Below are 22546 nucleotides of genomic sequence, written 5' to 3'. Positions count from 1 at the left end.
ACCCCACATTTCTTCTATTTTCTATCCTCGACTTTTTTTATAATCCTATAATCATATTTTTCGAACTGTTCTGCTCTTTTTTTTAACATTGCACTATACATTTTTAAAATATTTGTATTATAATTATTAAAATTTGTTATTTTCGAATTCAAAAAAATAAAAATAGATAAAAAGAAAATAAAATAATCATGTTTAATATATAATTCTAAATAGTTGTAAATTTGTAAATTCGTAAATTTGTAAATTTGTGAATTTGTTAATTTTGGAACAACTTTGATATTTTTTAAAAAAAAAATCCCCAATAAAAAATTTCATATAAAATTAGATTTTAGATATTTATTTTTTTTTTTTTTTATAAAAAAACTTGTGTAATTCACATAATTAATATCATAATTCAAGTAATTTTAAATTAGACCTATTTTAAAGTGAAGATTCAATTTCCGATTTACAAAAAAAAAAAAAAAAAAAAAAATATAAAAGATAAAAAAAAAAAATTATTTAAATATTATATTATTATAAAATGGAACAAAATATTGATGTAAATCGGAAATTTGAATCTTCTCAAAGGAACAAAGGGAAACATTAATAAAAAATGGTTAAATATTTTTAAATAAATTAATAAATTTATTCAACAAATAAATTAGAAAAATAAAATTAAAAAATTAAAAAAAAAAAAAAAAAGAAAAATTACTTTTTTAATTTCCTTAAATGTTTATTTAATAAATTTATATGTATAAAAAAACTATTTTTTATTTAAAAATTTTTTTTTAAAATAATTTTAAATTTTTGAGTAAATTAAATTAAATTTTTATTATCTATTTTATACCCTAAAACCTAAATGGAAAGGGAGTTATTAATATTTCTTTATTACTTTTATTATAACATTATTTGTTGCTACTCTTCCATTATTACCATTATTTCTATTACTATTATGTATAAATAAATAACCTATTCCAATACCTTTTACTTTTACTGATAAAAAAATCCGATTCACCTAATCTAACATAATCTAATGAAATATAATCGATCCCAACTAAATTCATTCCAATTCAACCTAATCGAATACTAACCTAAACAAGTCATCATTTTTACTTTTATCTTTTTTATTTTTATTAACAATCTGTTTTTTATTTATTTAATTATATTACTGAAACTTTTAAAAATTGCCAAATATCTGTAATTTTTATTTTAGATAAATATTTCATCTAAATAATCCAACTAAAAGTATTATACCAATCTTAAACATAATTCTAAATTTCTTTTTCACTACAACTACTTTTTTTATAGATTTTATTTATTATATTATAAATTTGTTTTTATTTATTATTTATCGTTTTTATTTTAATAATTATCAATTTATACTATTATTATTATTTATATTATAACTATGATTGTTTTTATTATAAACATTAGTACTATTCTCTATTATTCCAATACCTTTTACTGTAACAATAAAAAAAATCCAATTCAACCAATCCAATACAAAACACCCAAAAAAAATCTTATTTATACTTTTGTTTTTTTTATTATTACCATTATATTTCTTTATAAACATAAACATTAATAAATCCTTTTTATTTTTTATTTTTTATTTTTTATAAACTATATATTATTTATTATTTATTATTATTTATTTATTGTTTTTATAATATTTTTATATTATTTATTATTGTTTTGTTTATTATTCATATTATTTTATTTTAAAATTATAATTAATTTTTATAATTAGCATTTAATATAAAATCAATTTTTTTTATATACTTGTTTTAAATTAATTGTTTTATTAATTTTTATAATGTATAACAATTCATAATTGTAATTTATTTTATATTTAGTTTTTTTAATATATTTCCCTTTCTTTAATATATTATGTTAAGTTTGTTTCATTATTTAAATTTTGTGTTTATATAAAAATTAAAGCTCGAAATGGGTATTAACTGCGATCTGACAGGTAATTAACTGTAGGTATTAATGCCCTAACCCATGGGGTTTGATCCATGGGTAATTAATTTGTTTTTAACTATAACTACCCATATCCAATATTATTGGATAAAAAATAAAATAATTTATATAACAAATATATAAAAAAATAATTTTTTTGTAATAATAATTATAATATTTTATTTTTATAATAACTATAATAAATAATTTAGATCATTTCATATTTTTTAAACTATAAATCTTAAATAAAAAATTTTTTATTATAAAAATATTATTTTTTATTTTTTATTTTTTTTTTTTATTATTATATTTTTATAATAACTATAATAAATAATTTAGATTTCATATTTTTTAAACTTTAAATCAAAAATAAAAAATATAAAAAAAATCAAAAATCAAAAATAATATTTTTAAAATCTAAAATCTAAAAATTAAATTAACTTATAGGTAAAAACCCATAACCATTTCGAGCTTTATTAAAAATATTAAAAAAAATGATTTTTTTATTTTTTTTTTTTTTAAAAAATGATGATTTTTTGGCTATTAACACCATTTTTATAAAAAAAAAAAAAAATAAAAAAAAAATTAATTTAAATAAAAAAATTTAAATATTGTCGAATAAAAATACAATTAAAGTAATGTATTAATGGTTTTTATTTATTATAATCAAAAATACACGATTTATATGAAGGATTTTTTTCGATCCAAATTTTAGGAAAAAGGATCCGGATTTTCATTAGAAAATCTAGGATCAATCCTAGTTTTAAACCTCGATCCGATACTATAATTTTATTTATTTGAATTTTTTTTATTTATTTGTTTTTTTATTTATTTATTCATCGAATCATTCGAATGATTAATGAATCACGGGTCGGTTTCTTGATTTTCCGACTCGCCCGCTGCGGGTCGGAGCCTTACTTCCTCTGCATTTTGCAGACGCTCAATGAGTTCCCATAGGCTTTTAGGCAAATAGGCTACCGGAATTTCTTCAAATGCTTTCAATAAGCGTTCTGTCATTTTCTTTTCCATCTCTTTCTCGCTCTTTTCTTCAGACAGAAAGGTTTGGTTAATCATTTTAAAGAATTCCGCTATTTCTTGTTTTTCAATACTTGTATCTGCGGTAGGCGATAAATATTGCATGAATTGCTTAAACAGTGTGTCGTCTGGCTGCTTATTTCTATGATCAGGCATAAGTTTGTACATTATTTTAATTAATTCATGCCCCTGTTTAGTAAAAAACGGCTTCCTATAATTAATGGTCTGCTCGCCAATGAGTGTTATCTGGTCGGTTTGTTTGTTACTAAAAATTTGGCACATATTGTAGGTCTTATTTAGATGCGCTTTGGTCCAACCTTTAATTTTGGATTTAAGAGATTTGTCATGGGAACTTAATTTTCCCTTAACCCACGTAGTTAGCTCTTTCTTCCGAGTATCTAATTGTTGCTCTAAGTATTTATCAACCCACTCAGAAATTTGCTGTAGTTCCTCCTTAGCACTACGTCCTTGCTCAAAATTTTCATCCTCACCCTTAAAAATACGCTGTAGCTGGTCTTGATCTATCCCTTGATAGTCTGAAAAATTAAAATTTGAATAAGCAGTGGGCATATACTTTTTGATGTAATAAAACAAATTGAGTGGCATACATAAATAGTTCTCAAAGCTATAAGCATTGAGGGCATGTACCATCCCTTCAGCACCCCTTTTGTTTGTCCGAATCGATTTGTCACTATCAATAACCCCTAAAAAGACATTTTGCCTGTGATTTTGATTTATTAATTCTTTTAGGTAGCCCTCAGCCTTTACCTTTCCATACGTGTCATATTCCCCTTGGTAAACAGGAATATTATTTACTTTCTTTATCACAGCATCTCTCCCCCCCCCTCCATCTTCATATACTGCCAGATCATTAATCCCTTTTGCCAGATCATTAATCCCTTCCTTGAGGGATTTGATCCGTTTGTTGAGGTTTTCTTTCCCTGACAAGTCTTGAGCTAGCTCATTGGCCATTTTTCCAAGCTCATCGACTTTATCCTGAAGGGTTTCTTTGTCTTTCTTCATTGCGTCTAACTTGATCCCTACTGGCATAAAGATCAACTGCGTCTTATTAGCAACAACGCCAGAATAACCGCTTTTTAATTTTTGATAGATGATATTATAAAACTTAACATCGTCTTCGTTTTCAGCTAATACATAACTAACGTCTTCAAATACAGCCAGTTTCCCTCCTGACAACATAGAGGCTGCGCTTCTCTGGTTTGGCGCAGGCGTTATCATATTAGAGGTCATCCGATTAATTGCTGCAGCTGGATCAATGATCAGTCGACTTCCTTCCCCTAGGGTATAAATGCTATTATCTGGGGCAAAAAAAACAGCATCAGGGCGATGAGTCGTCATAAAGACCTGTACATGGTGTTTTTTAACAAATTCCTGATAAATAATCTCATACATCTTCTTACACAACTCAGGATCTAGGTGGCGATCTGGCTCATCCAACAGCATCACATCCAGATGCGGTGTTTCTGCAGGGTTTTTCCCCTCAGCAGAAATGCCTCTAAAATAAAATAACTGAGAGAGTAACCCTAATGCCACCTTTTCTCCAGAAGAAAGCGCACCAGGTTCTATGTTAATACTCAACCCACCCACTTGCTTGGTTAAAACAAAGTTTTTGGTATTTGAGTTGCTCCCTTCGTTCGCTTTGTACCAGTACTGAAAACCGTGTCGTTCTAAAATTTCATTGATCTCCTCCCAAGGGGCTTTAAGGTCTAACTTTTCTTGGATGTACGATTCCAGCAACTCATCTGAAGACTTAGAATTCATGAAATCAAAAAATTTCTTAGTGTTATCTAAGCTATTACCCTCTAACTGTTGCTTTTCAAGATAAAATTCAAATAGCCCTATTTCATAAGTACTTTTAAATTTATTCTTTAATACTGCTACTTGGTCCAAGTGGTTTTTAAATACATTTTCTAATATGGAAATTGGACTATTGATATCGTCTTTTTCAAGCATATAATACCTTTTCTTATACACAATTTTTTCAATTACTTTTCTCCATGCTGGCTCTTTATCTTCTTCGGAGGGAGGACCTTCTATTTCTTTTTGGTCTATCTTGTTGATAATTGCCCAATGTAATGGCTCAAAAAGTTTACAAAAATTATTACCTCTCTTTTCCCCATTTTTGTAATATAATTTAATCTGCTCAATGAGCTCTCCCGAGTTTTTAATATAATAGTGAGGATCTCTATGGTGACGGCTACTAGAAGCGTGATCGTTCACATAATCCGCATCTTGAAACAACACATTGACCGTATTATAGTGGCTGTTTAATTGCTCATACATATATTTCAACAACTGTGTTTTTCCAGATCCATTCCTTCCAGTAATGATGGCAAAGTTGGGAATATTTTCCCAAGGCTCCAACCCCGCTAAATGGGGGGCATTACTTTGTATAAGTTTCTCATTTGCTTTAAAATCTATTTTTAGCAAATGGTTTCTTCCTTGTTGTAGCGTAATCCCTCTTGAGCTAGGCGTTTGCATCTCCTTATTGGGCTCTTGATCGTTTTAAATTAAAAAGGTTTAAATTTTAAAATAAAAATAAAAATAAAAATAAAAATAAAAATAAAAATAAAAATAAAAATAAAAATAAATATAAATATAAAAAAAAAATTTTTAAAAAAAATTTAAAAAAAAAATTTTAAAAAATTTTAAAATTTCCCTTGAATTTTTAATTTTTATTTTTTTAATTTTTTTTTCAATTTTTTTTTCAATTTTTAATAAAATTTGTAAATAGATGTAAAATAACAGCACAAACACAAAAAAAAAACTATAAAAATAAATCATGAAAAACATTATAACACCAATCATTGTTGTTTTTATTTTTTCGTTTTTAATATTATTTTCTTTTTTATTAATAAAAACCTCAACCAATACAAAACCAAAACAAAAGGTCGAATTATTGTTTTTTTTTTTATTTTTTTCCAAAAAAACAATAATCAATATTAAATTATAATATACGTATTTATTTTTAAAATGGTATTTATTTTAGTTAAACTAAAACCTCAGCAAATCCAAATCAAAAAAAAAATAAAACATAAAATATAAAAAAAATAAAATTCACAAAATAAATAATATGGTAAATAAGTAAAATAGTAAAAAAATTTAATTACGATTATTATTAATTTTAATTAACAAAAACATATTATTTTTTAATTTTACCGAGTGAAATACATTATTATATTTGCAGTTTTTATAAATTTGTGAAATTAAAAAGATATTAATGAAGTTTAATATTTTCTGTATTTTCATGGTTAATTTGCATAGATTCAATAGTAATTTAAATATTTTTATTTTTAGGTTATTCAAGGTGGAATTAATTCATACAGTGCCCGGATTATATTTGTAGACCCAACTTTATTAAGATGGAAATGATAATTATTGAATTAATAGGTCATTTTTAATAGTTCATATATAGTATTTATATAAGGACCCCTAAAATAAGTCATATTACAAGATAAAAATCAAATATTGGTCTCATTTTTGGTTCCTTTGGTTCGGGTATTATTTATTACAGTTTGCCAAATAATTATGCTTATTATGTGTATATTTTTATAAATTACATTAAAATTTAAAAAAAAAATTTAAAAAACAAATAAATAATAAAATAAATAAAAAAAAAAGAAATTATACATATGAATTTTTTATTTCTGTGTTATTCATATTTGGATTGGTTGTAAATAAAGTGTAATATGGTTATACAATTTTATTATTTAAATATTATTTTTTTCTTCTTAAATAATTATTTACTTAATATTTGTATATTTTTATAAAATACTAGTATACATTACTAAATTTATAAATAATAAAATAAAAATATTTTTATGATTAAATTATAAAATTTTAAACTTTAAAAAAAAAAAAAAATTTGTTGATAAAAAAATATAAAATAATTTTATATTTATTTAAAAATCTAGATAAAAATATTAATCTATTTATTTTATTTGTTTATTTATTGGTTGATTGAAAATTGTTCTTTTTGTTGTTTGAATTAGTATAAAATGAAAACCCTCTTTTACGAGTTTTCCAGTTAGTCTATTCAATTCTTTTAATCTTTTACACATATCAACTGTGGCTGGAGTGTCAGGAGTGGCTGGAGAATCTCTTGTGGGCTACTTTCTAAAGCTTCTCTATTTTTAATACCAATCACTGTGTCCAATAATCTCTTTTAATTTCTAACCCGATTGGAGGTGAGCTTGTGTTGCTTTTAATGGCTCATCCATATAATCTCCACTTTTAATAAGTTTTTTTTTTTTTAATATTTTTTTTTTTTAAGTTTTATTATTTGTTTCTGTTATTTTGAAATTATAAAGAATGATTGGAAAAAAAAAAAAAAAAAAAAAAAAATTTTGAAAAAAAATTTTAAAAAAAATTAAATTAAAACCCCACCACACAATTTTTCTTTTTTATAAAAAAATTAATTAAAAAATAGAAAATGTTTAAGGAGCTAATGGCCAAAGGTTTGGAACAAGAGTTTTTGTCTCTTTTGGAGATCTTACCCATTTATATAAAGAAAAAAAAATTTTAATATTCTCACAAAAAAAACAATTTAAAAAAATAATTAATCCTTTGAAATATATTAATTTTTTATTTAAATTATTGTTGTTGATTGTTGTTATTATCATCATTTAAAACATTAGGGTAATCTGGAAACTTACTGGTACCCTCTTCGATTTGTGGTGTGTAGTTGAAATATCTTGAACTTTCTTCTTTAAAACCACTTACTATTGATGATTTGTAATCTGTAAAACTTGAATAACCAAAATCTAGATCTTCATTATAGTCTTCCAATATTTTAACATCGTGGTAGTACCAACACACAGAGTTCATATAGTTTTTGAAAACGTACTGGGTATATTTTATCATTTTTTTTTTACAAGCCTCGGTGCATCCATTTTCGATGGCAGGAAAATTATCTTGGTTAGTCATGAATTTTTTAATAACAGCAAAATAAGTGCCTCTGCCCATTTCTTCAAATAATTCGTTGAAATTGTATGTATCATGCACACACATCTTTAATATATGTAAAATAAAAAAATAATAATTTTAAGTAAATTAAATATAAAAAAAATTTTAAAAAAAAATGATAGTTTAAAAAAAATAAAAAAGAATTTATGAAAAAATTTAAAAAAAAAAATAAAAAAAATAAATTGTAAAAACTATTTTTTAACAAATTAATAATCTTCATAATAATAAAAACCCCAAAAAAAAAATCAATTATTTCAAGTAAAGGTATGGATGGCAAAATAGTATGTTTCAATGAAAGTTATTATTGAAAAATCAAAACCAGCATCAAACATCGAACAGGCCAAAACTATCAGACCCAAATAATTCAATAAATCAGTCAATTGGATCAGTAATACAATAGTACTTCAAAAGACAGTTTATCTATGGCCCAGTCAGTTAATGGCGCCTCAAATAGAAAAATTAAAATCAATTTTAAAAAAGATATGATTTTTTTAAGTAATAATTAGTTTAAATAAACATTTTACTTTTTTATTTAAATTTTGTTTTGTATTACAATAAAATGCAGCATTGCTTTAAAATTTGGAATTTGATTTTTAATTAAAAATTTTTATGTAATGTAGGTACAAATCTATTAGTTATTTAAAGTAAATAATATTTATTAAAGTTATAAAACGATAATTATTTAAGTTATGAATGATGTGTATTTTCGAACTAAAACGAAAAATTATTTTATTTTTATTTTTTCAAAATTTTTGAATTTTGAAAAATTATTTTAAATATTTTTATAATTTTAATTATCGATTTAAATTATAAAAAGTATTTAAACTAGTTGATTAATGTTAAATGATTTATAAATTGTTTCTTATCTTGAATTATTAACTAAAATGATATATAAAAAGCAGTGATTACATTACATTTAATATCACAGAGAAGATTAAAACAAATAAAAAATCAAGGTTTCTAATTCCTACCCCAGATTATTGGTGTTTTTGAGGGTATATTTCAATACCATCGTTTTTTTATTTTTTTGTTTTTTTTTTTTTTATCTTTTTTCTATATTTCTATAGTGTTAATATTGTATTTCTATAATATTATGTATTAGTTATTGTTAAGTAATGTATTGCGGAGTATCAATAGGTTTGGGGTTGGATGGCCTTGATTCAATATATTGATGATTGTTTAATTTTTAAAAGGATAGAGTGAATAATTATAAATGTTTTTATGGGAATGTTAATTTTAAATTAAATTAATTTGAATTAAAAAAAATTTCTCTAAATAATAAATTTTAAAATGATTTTTCAAAAATTTCGCATAAAATAAAAATATTTTTTAAAAATAAATATGTGAAACTTCTTTATTTTTTTTATTTAAAAATTATTTTATATTACTAATTAAATATAATTTAAAAATTTAAATTATAAAAGAAGTATTTTATAATTAAAATATTTTTTTTTTCAAAAAGTAGAAAACCGAAGCTAAAAATCCACTGCATATTATAATAAATTTCACTCATTTATTGAAATAAAACTTAATCATTTAATTAAATAAAAAAATTTGAAAGCAATTAATTACTATTTAATAAAAAATTTATTATAATGATTTTTTATTTTAAATAATTTATTAAATCATTTTGAATTTTTAAAGTTTGTTTTGTTGGTATTGAGAGTATTTTTAAAATTTCACTTTTAGTTGTTTCGTATTGAGATTTTGAAATTGCTAAATAACATTTTATACTATGAATTGAATGAGATGTTTCAGTTAGTTTAGCCCATTCTAAAAATAATTGGTCTATTATAGGATCATCAATTGGGAAACGAGATTTGGCCAATAGGATTGCTTCTTGATATAGCATTGCATTTCTATAGACATCGATAGCATCTTTAACATGGCCGGTTAGCAAAAGATAAGAGACTGCCATATGGAAATCACCAGTGCATATAAGTTGTTGAGAGTATAACGAACAAATTGATTCATAAATTTCCCTGCCGGCTTGAATACTTAGTGCAACAATATTACCTGTTAACTTTCCATTCTTTATAATTTGATACAGTGCATTCTTTATATTACCATTCCAACAATTAATTGATAAATAATTTTCAATATCGTCAATCTTTAATAATTCATTTGATTCTTTTTCGATTAGTTTATCAATAACCAATTTCTTTTCTGAAAAGATTGCTTCTATTTTATCATTTCCACAATTACCACCATAATCAATATTTACTTTATCCTCATTTTCTAAAATATATTTGGCTAAAGGTATTACTGATTGAGTATTATCTACTTTTTGAACAATATCTTTATTTAATAATAATATTGGTCTTTTTTTTGGTAAATTTTCTGGTAATAATACTGGTGATGTTGAGCTTTGGTTTTTTGATGGAGAAACTGGGTTATTTATTGCTATGGCTGTACTTGTTGTTGATGATGATGTGTTTGTGTTGACTAAAGTTTCTTGTAAGTTTTGTTGTTTATTTTCCTCAATTTTTTTATTTAATGATATTGCTATTTGTGGTGGTGATGGTTTAGTTGGTAATGATTCATTTGGAGTTTTATACGGTTGCTTGGTATAGTCCCAAATTCTAACAGTTTGATCTTCACCACCTGTTGATAATAAGTTTGGTTCGACAAAGCTCCAACATACTGTAAATACTCTTCCGTCATGACCTCTCATATTTGAAACCAACTCTTTACTTTCAATATTCCATACCTGTATTGTACCATCTGCCGAAGCTGAGGCCAGTAATCTCCAATCATGTTTCGACCAATCAATGGAGCAAACATTATTCCTATGTCCAGAAAATTGATAAATCAATTCAATTTTAAATTCTTCTATTCCCTCTTTTTTTTGATTTTCTTCTTGATTTTCATCTTTTTCAATATTTTGTTTGATTTGATTTATTTTATAAATATTAATTTTTTTATCATTGGATGCTGAAGCTAAAGTATTTTTATGCTCAGGGAATTGGCTCCATTTTACTCTATTTATTAATTTTTTATGTTCTTTGATTCTTGTTAATAGTTTAAAATCTGAATTAAATATATCTATAGTTCCATCTGAATGACCAATTGCTACCATATCACCATCTAAATTCCAATTGATATCAGTTCTATGTTTGCTAAATGTTTCGTTTGGATTTCTAGATTGAATAGATGGACCCATATTTGTAAAGCCTTTGTCAAAATGATTATAGTCCCATTCAAATATTTCATTATTTCCAATTGTATAGATTTTACTTGGTTTTTCTTGTTGTTTATTTTCTACAGTATTATTTTTATTTGGTGGTTTCCATACAATTTCATAAATTTCATTTTTGTGACCCCCTGGAAATATTGTTGATTGATTATTATTAATATTGTAAACACCAGCTCTTCCATCGTCCATGCCAAATGCTATTAATGTTGAATGATTGATACCATAATCTTTACAAAATGAAATTGCTGTAACTTTTGATTGTATCCCTTTCCAGAGCATCTTTGATTCGTATCTATCCTTTTGGTTTTCAGTTGGAGACCATAATCTAATGGTGTTATCCCCACAACCAATTGCAAAGGTATTTGGTGTATAGCTACATGTATCAATACTATAAACAAAACCTCCCAATGCTTGAATTCTAGTTTTCCATTTCATATTCTCCCAAATAATTATTTGCCTATCTAGTGATAATGTTATTATTTTATTTTTATATTTAGCTGTATTTGGTTTATTTGTTGATGAAGATGAAGTATCATTAGGATCTACACTGACACTAGTTGATGGAGATGGTACCTGTATAATGTTGAATATTAATCTCTGGTGACCAGTTTGGAACTTTTCGGGTGCTTGCTTTAAATTGCTCAAGTCCCAGACTAAGATATCAGCAGTTAATGAATTTGATATTAAATATTGGGGTGAGGCAGGTGACCATGATAAAGTTAACCATACTCTTTGTTGCTTTTCGTTCATTGAAGAACCGCCACTGCTATGTTGAATTGAGTATTTTGCTGGATTAAATTGATATAGCGATGTAAAACCAATATCAATACTATTACCGACTTGTTTCCAAATTTTAATGGATTTATCTTTTGAACAAGTTGACAAATAAACACCACAAGGTAAAATATTTTTATCGGTACTATTTAAATTTAGCTCTTTTAGTTCTTCTCCCTCTCCTTCCTGTTGATTATTCTTTTCAGTTTCAGATATTTTACTATTTGTATTAAAAATATTATTTGAATATATTATATTTGAATCAAACCAAACTATTGATAAAACATCAGATGAATGTGCTGAAATTTTGCATATGATTGTACGTAATATAAAATTATAAATTATAACTATACCATTTGAGTAACCTATTGTTATTAAATCTTGATTATTTGGTGAGAATGCAAGTGAAGTGATTGAAATATTACCAGTGATTGGTATTACTGGCAAAACATGATTGAATTTGGTTTTCCATATAACCAATGTACCATCTTTATCACCGGATATAACTAAATCTGAAACCAATGGAGATGATAAAACACATGTTACGCTTGCTTTATGCTCTTGGTGAAAATATAAACACTTTAAATCCTCATAATTCCAAATTCTAACAGTTTTATCGTCAGATCCCGTTATACATAATTTATTTCTATCTTCGCCATTAATAATAGTATCACTATTGTCATCTATTCTTTTAAAAAATGAAACTGATGTAATTCTATCATTGTGTCCAATTAATTCGCCTATAAACTTTCTATTTATAAAATTTTAAAATAAAACAAATTATAAAATATTATTAATAATTTGAAATTTGAAAGTTTATAAATATACCGTATAATACTTACTTTTTATTTACATCAAAAATTGATACAAATGATTTACAAGCATAGATAAATATTTGGTTTTCATTACAATCGGCAATTAATGTACAGTACCAATTAGATGATGACGGTAACATTTCCCAATGTGTCATTTTTTTATTATTTATTTTCTTTTCATTATTGTTGTTATTATCAATACTATTATCATTATTGTGGTTGTTATTATTGTTATTTAATTCATTGATCATTAAATTTTCCATTTTTAAATTAAATGTAAAAAATGAAAAATAAAAAATTTAAAAAACTAAAAAAAATTTTAATTTTTTTTAATTTTTTTTATACCCCTTAAATTATTATTTCACAAAAAAAAAAACAGAATGAAATAAACAATCAGAGAAAATTTTTATTTTGATCGTAATATTTTCATTAATGAATGATTTTTATTTATTTATTTTGTTTATTGTAATTCTAAAATTTTAATATTTCCTTGACTATTCGCAGCTAATAGTATATTTGAATCTTTTTTCCAGCATACAGAACTTACAAATTGAGAGCCATCTTCATCGGTTTCGTCTCCAGTTCCAGAATTTGCACCAAATTTATGAGTTACAATTGGTTTTGATAAAGTTTTATAATATGTATATACACCATTATTTTCACTACCACAACAAATATAATCACCATTAACGGTTAATCCAACAAAGTTCTTTTCATTTGAATGTCCTGTAAATGTTCTAATACATTCATTTGAATTTACATTCCACAATTTAAGGGTACTATCGGTTGATCTAATAAAAATTAAAAATAAAAATAAAAATGTGTGTGTGTGGTGGGGTGTGTATAATTAGTAAAATGAAATAATTATTTTATAATGATATTATTTTATACTTACGCTGAAATTAATTCATCCTTGTTCATAAATTTAACATAGCTAACAGCTTTTCTATGACCTTTGAATACTACTAATGGATCTTTGTATTGTCTTAAATCGTAATAATGGATATGATGGTCTGCAGAACCAAAAGCAATAAGATTTGAAGAGGATGGATTAAATTTAACGCAACAAATATTAGCTTTACTTTCGATGGTTGTAATAGCATGATCGGTATTTGTTGACCAGAGTTTAACTTTGGTATCATCAGATCCTGATGCCAATTGAGTTGGATCGGTACGAGAAAAGTCCACACTCCACACCCTTTTTTCGTGCTCTTCAAATGTCATTATACTTTGTCCAGTATTTGAATCCCACAATGAGATGATACCTTCATAGTCACTTGAGGCAATTTGAGATTTAATATAGGTATTCCAACTAAGACAGCTAATCTTTGACCTGCATATCATTTCTCTGACTGGTGTATGAACATCTACATTGTCACGAATTTGGCTAAACTCAAACACTTTAATCTTTTTAGTTACACCTGCTGTTGCAAAAAATTCTTGATCCCTATCAAACTCGATTGAGCTAACTATAGATGATGTATTAAATAAATCCCCATATTTTAATGTAGCTATAACTTTAAATTCATTAAATCTAGTAAACTTTAAAAGATTCTTTGAAAAATTTAATAATCCCCTTCCAACCTTTAATTGTTCGATATCACTATTAATATTTGTGTATGGTATAATTGAATTGGCACCACTACTACCATTAATAACTGATCCATTCATTATGGTGGTTATAGTTGATGATGTTGACGATGATGATGATGATGATGATGATGACGATGATGATGATGTTATAGTCAATGGAGCTGAACTAGGTGTTGTTTTATTTACTGATGGTGATCTAATCTCGTGTGAATCATTATCCGAATCATTATAAGCTGAAAAATAACATGCCTGTAAATCCTCCAAATGAATTTCTACTCTTCTTTTTTTATTTGCTAATAAATTCTATATATAAATATAGTGAAATCGATTAGTTATTTATGAATTAAATTATTATTTAATAAATTAAAACATTACATTATTTTGGGTACTATTATTTATCGATATTGATTCTTCTGTATTATTATTCTTATTAATATTATTCGTGGTTATGGTTGTTATGGTGGTTGTTGTTGATGAATCGTTTGTATCTGAGATATCTTTTTGATGTTCGATTGCTTTAATATCATTTTCTAAATAATCAATTTGCCTTTTTAATTGTTTAAAATCTTCCATCTTTTGAGATTTGGTTTTTTGTAAAAAATCTAATAATATATCAAATTCAACTTGTTGATCTTGTAACTCTAAACTTTTTTTCTTTTCCAATAAAGTATTTACCATTAAATTAATATCTTGTAATGAAAATTTTTCATTTGTTAATGTATTTCTTAATTGCTTAAAACTTGGTGATGGTAATAAATTGGTTTTAATTCCAACTTTTTGTACAAAACTATTCACTATATTTTAAAAAAATTAATAACCTATTATATTTATTATTAATATATTTTTTTTACTTACATGCGAAATTTGGGAATATTTGTTCTCTAGTTAAAAACATCATACAAAATGGGCATGTTTTTGAATTTGTTAAATGCTGTGTAATACATTGATAGCTAAATTTTTAAAAGTTTATCAATATTAGTTATAGTTATAGTTATTATTATTATTATTATTATTATTATTATTATTATTATTATTATTATTATTATTATTATTACTTACCAAAAAGAGTGTCCACATTTTGTAATGAATGGTTCTTTAATCATATTATCACAAATTGCACATAATAAAAATTCATCAACAGCTTCCTCCTCATCACTATCCTCATTATCTTTTTTACCAGAATCCCTATTACTATTGGCACCACTATTCTTTTTATTTCCATTTGCATTGTTATTATTATTATTATTATTATTATTATTATTTACATTATTATTGTTTTCATTATCACTACTACTTTCATTATTATTCGAACCATATGGAGCTTCGTCTATACCTTTTCCATTACTACTACTGTTGCTATTATTACTATTACTTTTGACTTTATTGGTGGTAGTGGTTATTGCAGCAGTGGTTCCTTTTTTCTCTATTATTTTACTGTTGTTGTTACTATTACTAATACTATCTGACTCTATATTTTTATTTTTGGAAATCATTATTCAATCTATATTTATTTATATATTCTATATTTATTTATTACTTGGTGTATATATATATAAACTAAAATAAAATAAAAAGTTTTTTTTTTTTTTTTTTTTTTTTAATTTAATTAAATAATTTTTAAATTATTTTTTTAAATTATTTTTATTTTTATAGGGGGAGTTTGTTTTACTGCTTTTTTTTTTTTCAAAAAAAATATAAAGATACACACATAAAAATAAAACTATTTATATACAAGGATAATTTTAAAAAAAAAACAGAATAATTATAAATAAAACTCTAATTTTTTATAAAAAAAAAATAAAAAATATTCACAAAAAAAATGATATAAAAAAATTTGAAAAAAAAAAAAAAAATAATTAAAATAATTAGAAAAAAATAAAATATTAAAAAAACTTAGTTTTTTTTTTTTTTGAAGATTTACTTTGACTATCTGTGTTTATATATGATCATAAATAATAATGATAATAAAAAGATTTTTTAGTTAGTTAAATAATATAGAATATAAAATAAATTTTTTTTTTTTTAGTTAATTGATTAATAACCACAATTTTTAATAATTAATATCACACACACTCAAACACACATACAAATATTCTATTATTTTTGTAAAATACTCGCTCACATTATTTTTTTTAAAAATAATATCTCAAATCAAAATATACACAGATATTATAAACACACACCACACATGTTAAAAAAATAAAATAAAAAAAAAATATCAAATAAATTTAAATATTTATATTTATATATACTATTTATAAATAAAGAAATAATAATACTCTTATTATTATCATTTTAATTTAATTTTTTAATAAATAAAAAAAAAAATAAAAAAAATAAAAATTTTATTTTTTTAAAATTTTACTTTTTTTTTTTTCTTTTATTTTTTTTTAATTAATTGTTTTTTTTTTTTTTTAAATCATATATTTTATTAATAGTTTATATATAGTATTATATAATATTAGTATTATATAAAATGAGGTTTAAAAATGTACTCGTTTTATTATTGTTATTAGTATTTTCAGGTGTGTAGCAATAGTATATCATTGTGCATAAAAATAACAATCAAAAATCTATCTTTACTCTTTTCTTTTTATTATATACACCATAATTTTATTAACAAGCTTTTTAATTTTTGATTATTTATATAGTAATTAATTCAGAACCATCAGCACCAGCAACAATTAGTGATAATATATATACAACATTATACTCTTCATATCCATGCACAAAGATTATGACATCGGATGGTCAATTTGGATGCTCATCAAAGCATGGTGGAAATAGTGGCATTTTATATTTAATAGATGATGATGAATCATATAATAATTATTTTTCATATAGCCAACAAAAAGATATTATTGTAGTATTAGATACAAATTATTTTAATAGGTAATATACATAAAAACCAATATTTTATTATTTAAAAAAAAATTTTTAAATATTTATAAAATATTAATTTTTTTTTCAATAATATTAGCACATCAGTTTTAAATTTACATAATAAATCAAAAATTGAAGGTATTATAGTATTAACGGATACTAAAAAAACATATCCATATTCACCAGATTCAAGATATCCAAATAAAATATATGGATTATATCCAAATAGTAATTTGGAATGGAATCCAAATGCTGATGGATTTACATATTTTAGTTTCCCATTCCCAATTTTTGCAATCGATAATCAAACCTCAGTTGCAATTAGAAATGTAAACTATTATTTCTTTTTATTAATTTTTAAACTTATTAATATACTAATATTAGTTATTGTTTTATTAGGTATCAAAACATAATAGAGATGGACAATATCCAGCATGGGGCGCAGAGTTAGATAGTTTTATGCAAGGTGCAATTAATTCAGAAACATGTTTAAGAAGAGGATTTTGTGAACCAGTAGGAGGACAAAGTATTTGGAGTTCATTTTCATCAAAAATTGACAAAGAAAAAGAAATTATTTTAGTTATGTTACCATTTGACACAACAGCATTCTTTCGTGATTTATCAATTGGTGCTGATCAAAGTTCTTTTGCAACTGTAACTTTACTATCGGTTATTAAAAGTTTAGCAGCAGTAGATCGTTCATCATGGAATAAAGAAGTAGTATTTGCATTTTGGAATGCTGAACGTTGGGGATATGTAGGTTCAGAGTATTTTATCAATGATCTTTTAAATTTCCAATGTAAAACATATAACAGTGACAAATCCAAATGTATTGATCCACCAAGAGCAGATTTAGCTTTTCAAACCCAAATTAACTTTACCAAAATTTCAACCATTATCGAACTTAATCAAATTGGTAGAGCACAACTTGATAAAAATCTTGGAAAATATTCGTTATATCTTCATACTGCCGGCACCAAAACATCTTCTGTAACCGATATTTTAGATCAAGTAGCTTCATCTTATGAAAACTCAACCATTACATTTAAACCAACCACCCAAACTGAATTACCACCAAGCTCATCAATGTCTTTCCTTAAGAAAACAAATAAAATCCCAGTTGTAGTCATCACAGATCATGACTATAAATACAGTAATCCATACTATGGCTATGAACAAGATGATAATGAAAATGTGTTAGGCTCAACTTTAAATGACATTGTTTATATTTTATCAACTTTTATAGATAGAATTGCAGGTGGTAATAATAATATTACAATTGACAAAAATTTTATAAATATACTTTATCCTTGCTTTACTTCTTCAATCACTTGTTTTAACATATTGATGAAAACTTATCGTATGTATTTTTTAAAAATTATAAAATTTTTCATAAATTAAATATTAACTTTTTTTTTTTTTTTTGTAAATATAGCACTTAATGAAGTCCCAAATTTCTATTCATCTGTTTTCGGTACATCTTTAACAACTACATTATCACCATATGAAACCAAATTAATCCATAGACTACTTTATTCAATTACACAATATAATAGCACTTTAACAAATTGTACAAGCGATAACGACTGTGTAGGTTTTAATTGATTATTTTTAAATATAATATACCATCCCTATAGCTATTAACCAACCATATTACTATTTTACTAGCCATCATCATTATGTTATTCAGGTCAATGTGTTAGTTCAAATACTCATCTCCATAATGCACTTTCTTTAGGTTTTGATTTTGATACTTCAAAAAATGTTTGGAAAATTGTAAACTCATCATATCCAATTTTTACTGAAAGCAAGTAAGTATCGATAAAATACCTCACTCCCATTTTTATCTTTTTAACATACTAATAAATTTATTATTATAGTTGGGATTATACAGCATTAAAAGTTTTTAAGATCGGTAACTCAACTACAGAAATATGGTTTTTAGTTTCAGGTTTAATTGAATTATTAGTATCTATAGGTTTAATTTTATATGTCAAGAAATTTTTATCAAATAGATATAAACTTTTGTAATATATTTCCAATCAATTAATTTATAAAAAAAAAAATAATAAAAAAAATAGAAATAAAAAATTTAAAAAAAAAAAAAACATTAATTATAATTCCATTTATTTTACTTTGTAAATTTTTTTTTATAAAATATTGTTAGTTTGAAAGAAATATTAGAAAAAAATAATACTTTTACATTTTCATTCTTTTGATTTTATTTTAAAATAATTTATTTGTACACATTTTATTTAATTTTTTTTTTATTTGGCTATATATTTTATTTTGATTCTTCGGTTGTGGCTGGGGCAGATGATGGAGTGGTATTGCTATCGTTGAATTCTTCTTTAATAATTTTACCATCTTTCCATTCTTGGAATGCCCATTGTGATTTTTGAATTTGGTTACCACCATAAGTGAAGTCCATGAACATTTCATAAGCGGTGTTGTTACCATCAATAATTGTTTTTAATACACGAGCTTCTTTAATAACTGCATTTGAAACGAAGGCTTCTTCAGCTTTACGATTGGCTTCTTTACCAATACGATTGGTGGAATCACCTTTTTCGAACATAACGATATCATCGTGATAATATTTATCAAATACTTCTAAAATTCTATTTTCTTGAATACCTTTGATGACTTCTTCTAAATTAGCTTTGATGTTATGTTCAGTTGATGGTGTTGATGGTTCAGTTGGAGCTGAGGTTGGTGTAGTATTGCTATCGTGGAATTCTTCTTTGATGATTTTACCATCAGACCACTCTTGGAATGCCCATTGTGATTTTTGGATTTTATTACCACCATAAGTAAAGTCCATGAACATTTCATAAGCTGTGTTGTTACCATCAATAATAGTTTTTAATACACGAGCTTCGTGAATAGTAGCATTGCTAGTGAATGCTTCTTCGGCTTTACGATTGGCTTCTTTACCAACACGGTTGGTAGAGTCACCTTTTTCAAACATAACGATATCGTCATGATAATATTTATCAAATACTTCTAAAATTCTATTTTCTTGGATACCTTTAATAATGGCCTCGAGGTTGGCTTTAATATCGTGTTCGACTGGTGATTCAGATGGGGCTGGTGAAACTGGAGTGGTATTACTATCATTGAACTCTTCTTTAATAATTTTACCATCTTTCCATTCTTGGAATGCCCATTGTGATTTTTGAATGTGATGACCACCATAAGTAAAGTCCATGAACATTTCGTAAGCGGTGTTGTTACCATCAATAATAGTTTTTAATACACGAGCTTCTTTAATAACTGCGTTTGAAACGAAGGCTTCTTCAGCTTTACGATTGGCTTCTTTACCAATACGGTTGGTGGAATCACCTTTTTCAAACATAACGATGTCGTCGTGGTAGTATTTATCAAATACTTCTAAAATTTTATTTTCTTGAATACCTTTGATGACTTCTTCTAAATTAGCTCTGATATTATGTTCAGCTGGAGTATCTTGGGTGGCAGCTGGTGTGGTATTGCTATCATTGAATTCTTCTTTAATGATTTTACCATCCTTCCATTCTTGGAATGCCCATTGTGATTTTTGAATTGAGTTACCTCCATAGGTGAAGTCCATGAACATTTCGTAAGCTGTGTTGTTACCATCAATAATAGTTTTTAATACACGAGCTTCCTTGATAACTGCATTTGAAACGAAAGCTTCTTCAGCTTTACGATTGGCTTCTTTACCAATACGGTTGGTAGAGTCACCTTTTTCAAACATAACGATATCGTCATGATAATATTGATCAAATACTTCTAAAATTTTATTTTCTTGAATACCTTTAATGACTGCTTCAAGGTTGGCCTTGATGTCATGTTCTGCAGCTGGGGTATCGGCTGGAGTTGCAGTTGATGTAACAGCAACAGATGGTGTGGTGTTACTATCATTGAATTCTTCTTTAATGATTTTACCATCTTTCCATTCTTGGAATGCCCATTGTGATTTTTGAATTGAGTTACCTCCATAAGTGAAGTCCATGAACATTTCGTAAGCTGTGTTGTTACCATCGACAATAGTTTTTAATAAACGAGCTTCTTTAATAACTGCGTTTGAAACGAAGGCTTCTTCAGCTTTACGATTGGCTTCTTTACCAATACGATTGGTGGAATCACCTTTTTCAAACATAACGATATCGTCATGATAATATTTATCAAATACTTCTAAAATTTTATTTTCTTGAATACCTTTAATAACAGCTTCTAAATTAGCTTTGATGTTATGTTCAGTTGATGATGATGATTCGGCTGGAGCATCAGTAGCTGGTGTGGTATTGCTGTCATTGAATTCCTCTTTGATAATTTTACCATCTTTCCATTCTTGGAATGCCCATTGTGATTTCTTGATTCTATGTTCGCCATAAGTAAAGTCCATAAACATTTCGTAGGCTGTATTGTTACCATCAACGATTGTTTTTAAGACACGAGCTTCATGGATTTTAGCATTGGTTACAAATGCCTCTTCAGCTTTACGATTGGCTTCTTTGCCAACACGATTAGTTGAATCACCCTTTTCAAACATAACAATCTCATCATGATAATACTTATCGAATACCTCTAAAATTCTGTTTTCTTGAATACCTATAATGATAAATATATTAATATACAGATCTATTTAAAAACCATATTTAAAATAAATTTATTATTTACCTTTAATAACTTCATTAAGGTTATCTCTAATATTTGCAGTGGCTGTAGCTGTGGTGGTGGTAGTTGTAGTAGCAGTGTTATTTTCAGCTACATTACCTGCAGTTGTTGATTCTGATGCTACAGTAGCTGTGGTGGCGGCAGTATTATTCTCAACTGCTGGTTGGGCTTCATTTTTATTTTTCTTTTCTTTCTTTGATTTTCTTTTGAAGATTTTTTTAAAAAAATTCATTTTTATTATTTGTTGGTTATGCTTTTAATATTTTAAGTGTGAAAATATTGATTGTGATGATATTGATATTTTATATTATTATATTAATTTATATTTATAATAATGTGAACTATTTGATATTTTATAATTTGTGTATAAATTAAATTAAATTAAAAAAAAAAAAAAAAAATTAATTGTTTATATTAGAAAAATAAATATTAAATTATTTATACAATTGTATTATTGTCTTATTTTAAATTACAAATGAAAAATAAAATAAAAAAAAAAAATTAAATTATATTTTTTTTTTTAAATTTTTTTAAAATGGAAAAAAAAAAAAAAAAAAAAAAAAAATTTTAAAAACGGCATTCTGGTGCTTTTTTTTCGAAAAATGGAAGTTTTTTTTTTATTTTTATTTTAATTATGGTATTTTTTTTTCTTTTAATTTGA

At 24.8% G+C, this 22546-nt stretch overlaps 6 protein-coding genes across 6 annotated transcripts; 1 reads left to right on the top strand and 5 right to left on the bottom strand.

The window, feature by feature from the left end:
• Nucleotides 1-2805: 2805 nt before the first annotated feature.
• ABCH5 (uncharacterized protein) lies at nucleotides 2806-5280 on the bottom strand (the record flags this gene model as incomplete). Its single annotated transcript, XM_003284635.1, has 1 exon — nucleotides 2806-5280. The coding sequence occupies one exon, from the start codon at nucleotides 5278-5280 to the stop codon at nucleotides 2806-2808; it is 2475 nt and encodes an 824-aa protein (XP_003284683.1).
• A 2310-nt stretch (nucleotides 5281-7590) lies between these two features.
• On the bottom strand, nucleotides 7591-7860 carry DICPUDRAFT_28058 (uncharacterized protein; the record flags this gene model as incomplete). Its single annotated transcript, XM_003284634.1, has 2 exons — nucleotides 7591-7766; nucleotides 7812-7860. 2 exons carry the CDS (start codon nucleotides 7858-7860, stop codon nucleotides 7591-7593), a joined length of 225 nt encoding a protein of 74 aa, XP_003284682.1.
• A 1681-nt stretch (nucleotides 7861-9541) lies between these two features.
• DICPUDRAFT_53135 (uncharacterized protein) lies at nucleotides 9542-13010 on the bottom strand (the record flags this gene model as incomplete). The annotated part of the gene is made up of 3 exons (XM_003284633.1): nucleotides 9542-12093; nucleotides 12154-12683; nucleotides 12775-13010. The coding sequence occupies 3 exons, from the start codon at nucleotides 13008-13010 to the stop codon at nucleotides 9566-9568; spliced, it is 3294 nt and encodes a 1097-aa protein (XP_003284681.1). The 3' UTR covers nucleotides 9542-9565.
• Nucleotides 13011-13102: 92 nt separating this feature from the next.
• On the bottom strand, nucleotides 13103-15830 carry DICPUDRAFT_45662 (uncharacterized protein). Its single transcript, XM_003284632.1, has 5 exons — nucleotides 15400-15830; nucleotides 15196-15290; nucleotides 14716-15134; nucleotides 13643-14643; nucleotides 13103-13538 (listed from the first exon to the last, which is right to left on the bottom strand). The coding sequence occupies exons 1-5, from the start codon at nucleotides 15441-15443 to the stop codon at nucleotides 13208-13210; spliced, it is 1890 nt and encodes a 629-aa protein (XP_003284680.1). The 5' UTR covers nucleotides 15444-15830; the 3' UTR covers nucleotides 13103-13207.
• Nucleotides 15831-16756: 926 nt separating this feature from the next.
• On the top strand, nucleotides 16757-19254 carry DICPUDRAFT_96800 (uncharacterized protein; the record flags this gene model as incomplete). Its single annotated transcript, XM_003284656.1, has 7 exons — nucleotides 16757-16865; nucleotides 16992-17232; nucleotides 17321-17552; nucleotides 17623-18583; nucleotides 18659-18813; nucleotides 18892-19034; nucleotides 19104-19254. Exons 1-7 carry the CDS (start codon nucleotides 16817-16819, stop codon nucleotides 19252-19254), a joined length of 1932 nt encoding a protein of 643 aa, XP_003284704.1. The 5' UTR covers nucleotides 16757-16816.
• A 253-nt stretch (nucleotides 19255-19507) lies between these two features.
• Nucleotides 19508-22117, bottom strand: DICPUDRAFT_28055 (uncharacterized protein; the record flags this gene model as incomplete). Its single annotated transcript, XM_003284631.1, has 3 exons — nucleotides 19508-20322; nucleotides 20641-21819; nucleotides 21889-22117. 3 exons carry the CDS (start codon nucleotides 22115-22117, stop codon nucleotides 19508-19510), a joined length of 2223 nt encoding a protein of 740 aa, XP_003284679.1.
• Nucleotides 22118-22546: the final 429 nt, after the last annotated feature.

Source organism: Dictyostelium purpureum (genome assembly GCF_000190715.1).
Source record: "Dictyostelium purpureum unplaced genomic scaffold DICPUscaffold_29, whole genome shotgun sequence".
NCBI lineage: Eukaryota > Evosea > Eumycetozoa > Dictyosteliales > Dictyosteliaceae > Dictyostelium > Dictyostelium purpureum.
The sequence above is the reverse complement of the archived record's forward strand: the minus strand, read 5'-3'. Positions and strand labels throughout refer to the sequence as shown.

Bases quoted from the DNA above. Each gene is read 5' to 3' on its own strand.
- DICPUDRAFT_45662 (XM_003284632.1), bottom strand. From the start codon at position 15,443: ATGATTAAAGAACCATTCATTACAAAATGTGGACACTCTTTTTG. The intron at 15,135-15,195 runs GTAAGTAAAAAA...TTTAAAATATAG, and splicing joins AATATTCCCAAATTTCGCAT to TGAATAGTTTTGTACAAAAA. The intron at 13,539-13,642 runs GTAAGTATAAAA...AATTTTTATTAG, and splicing joins AAGGATGAATTAATTTCAGC to ATCAACCGATAGTACCCTTA.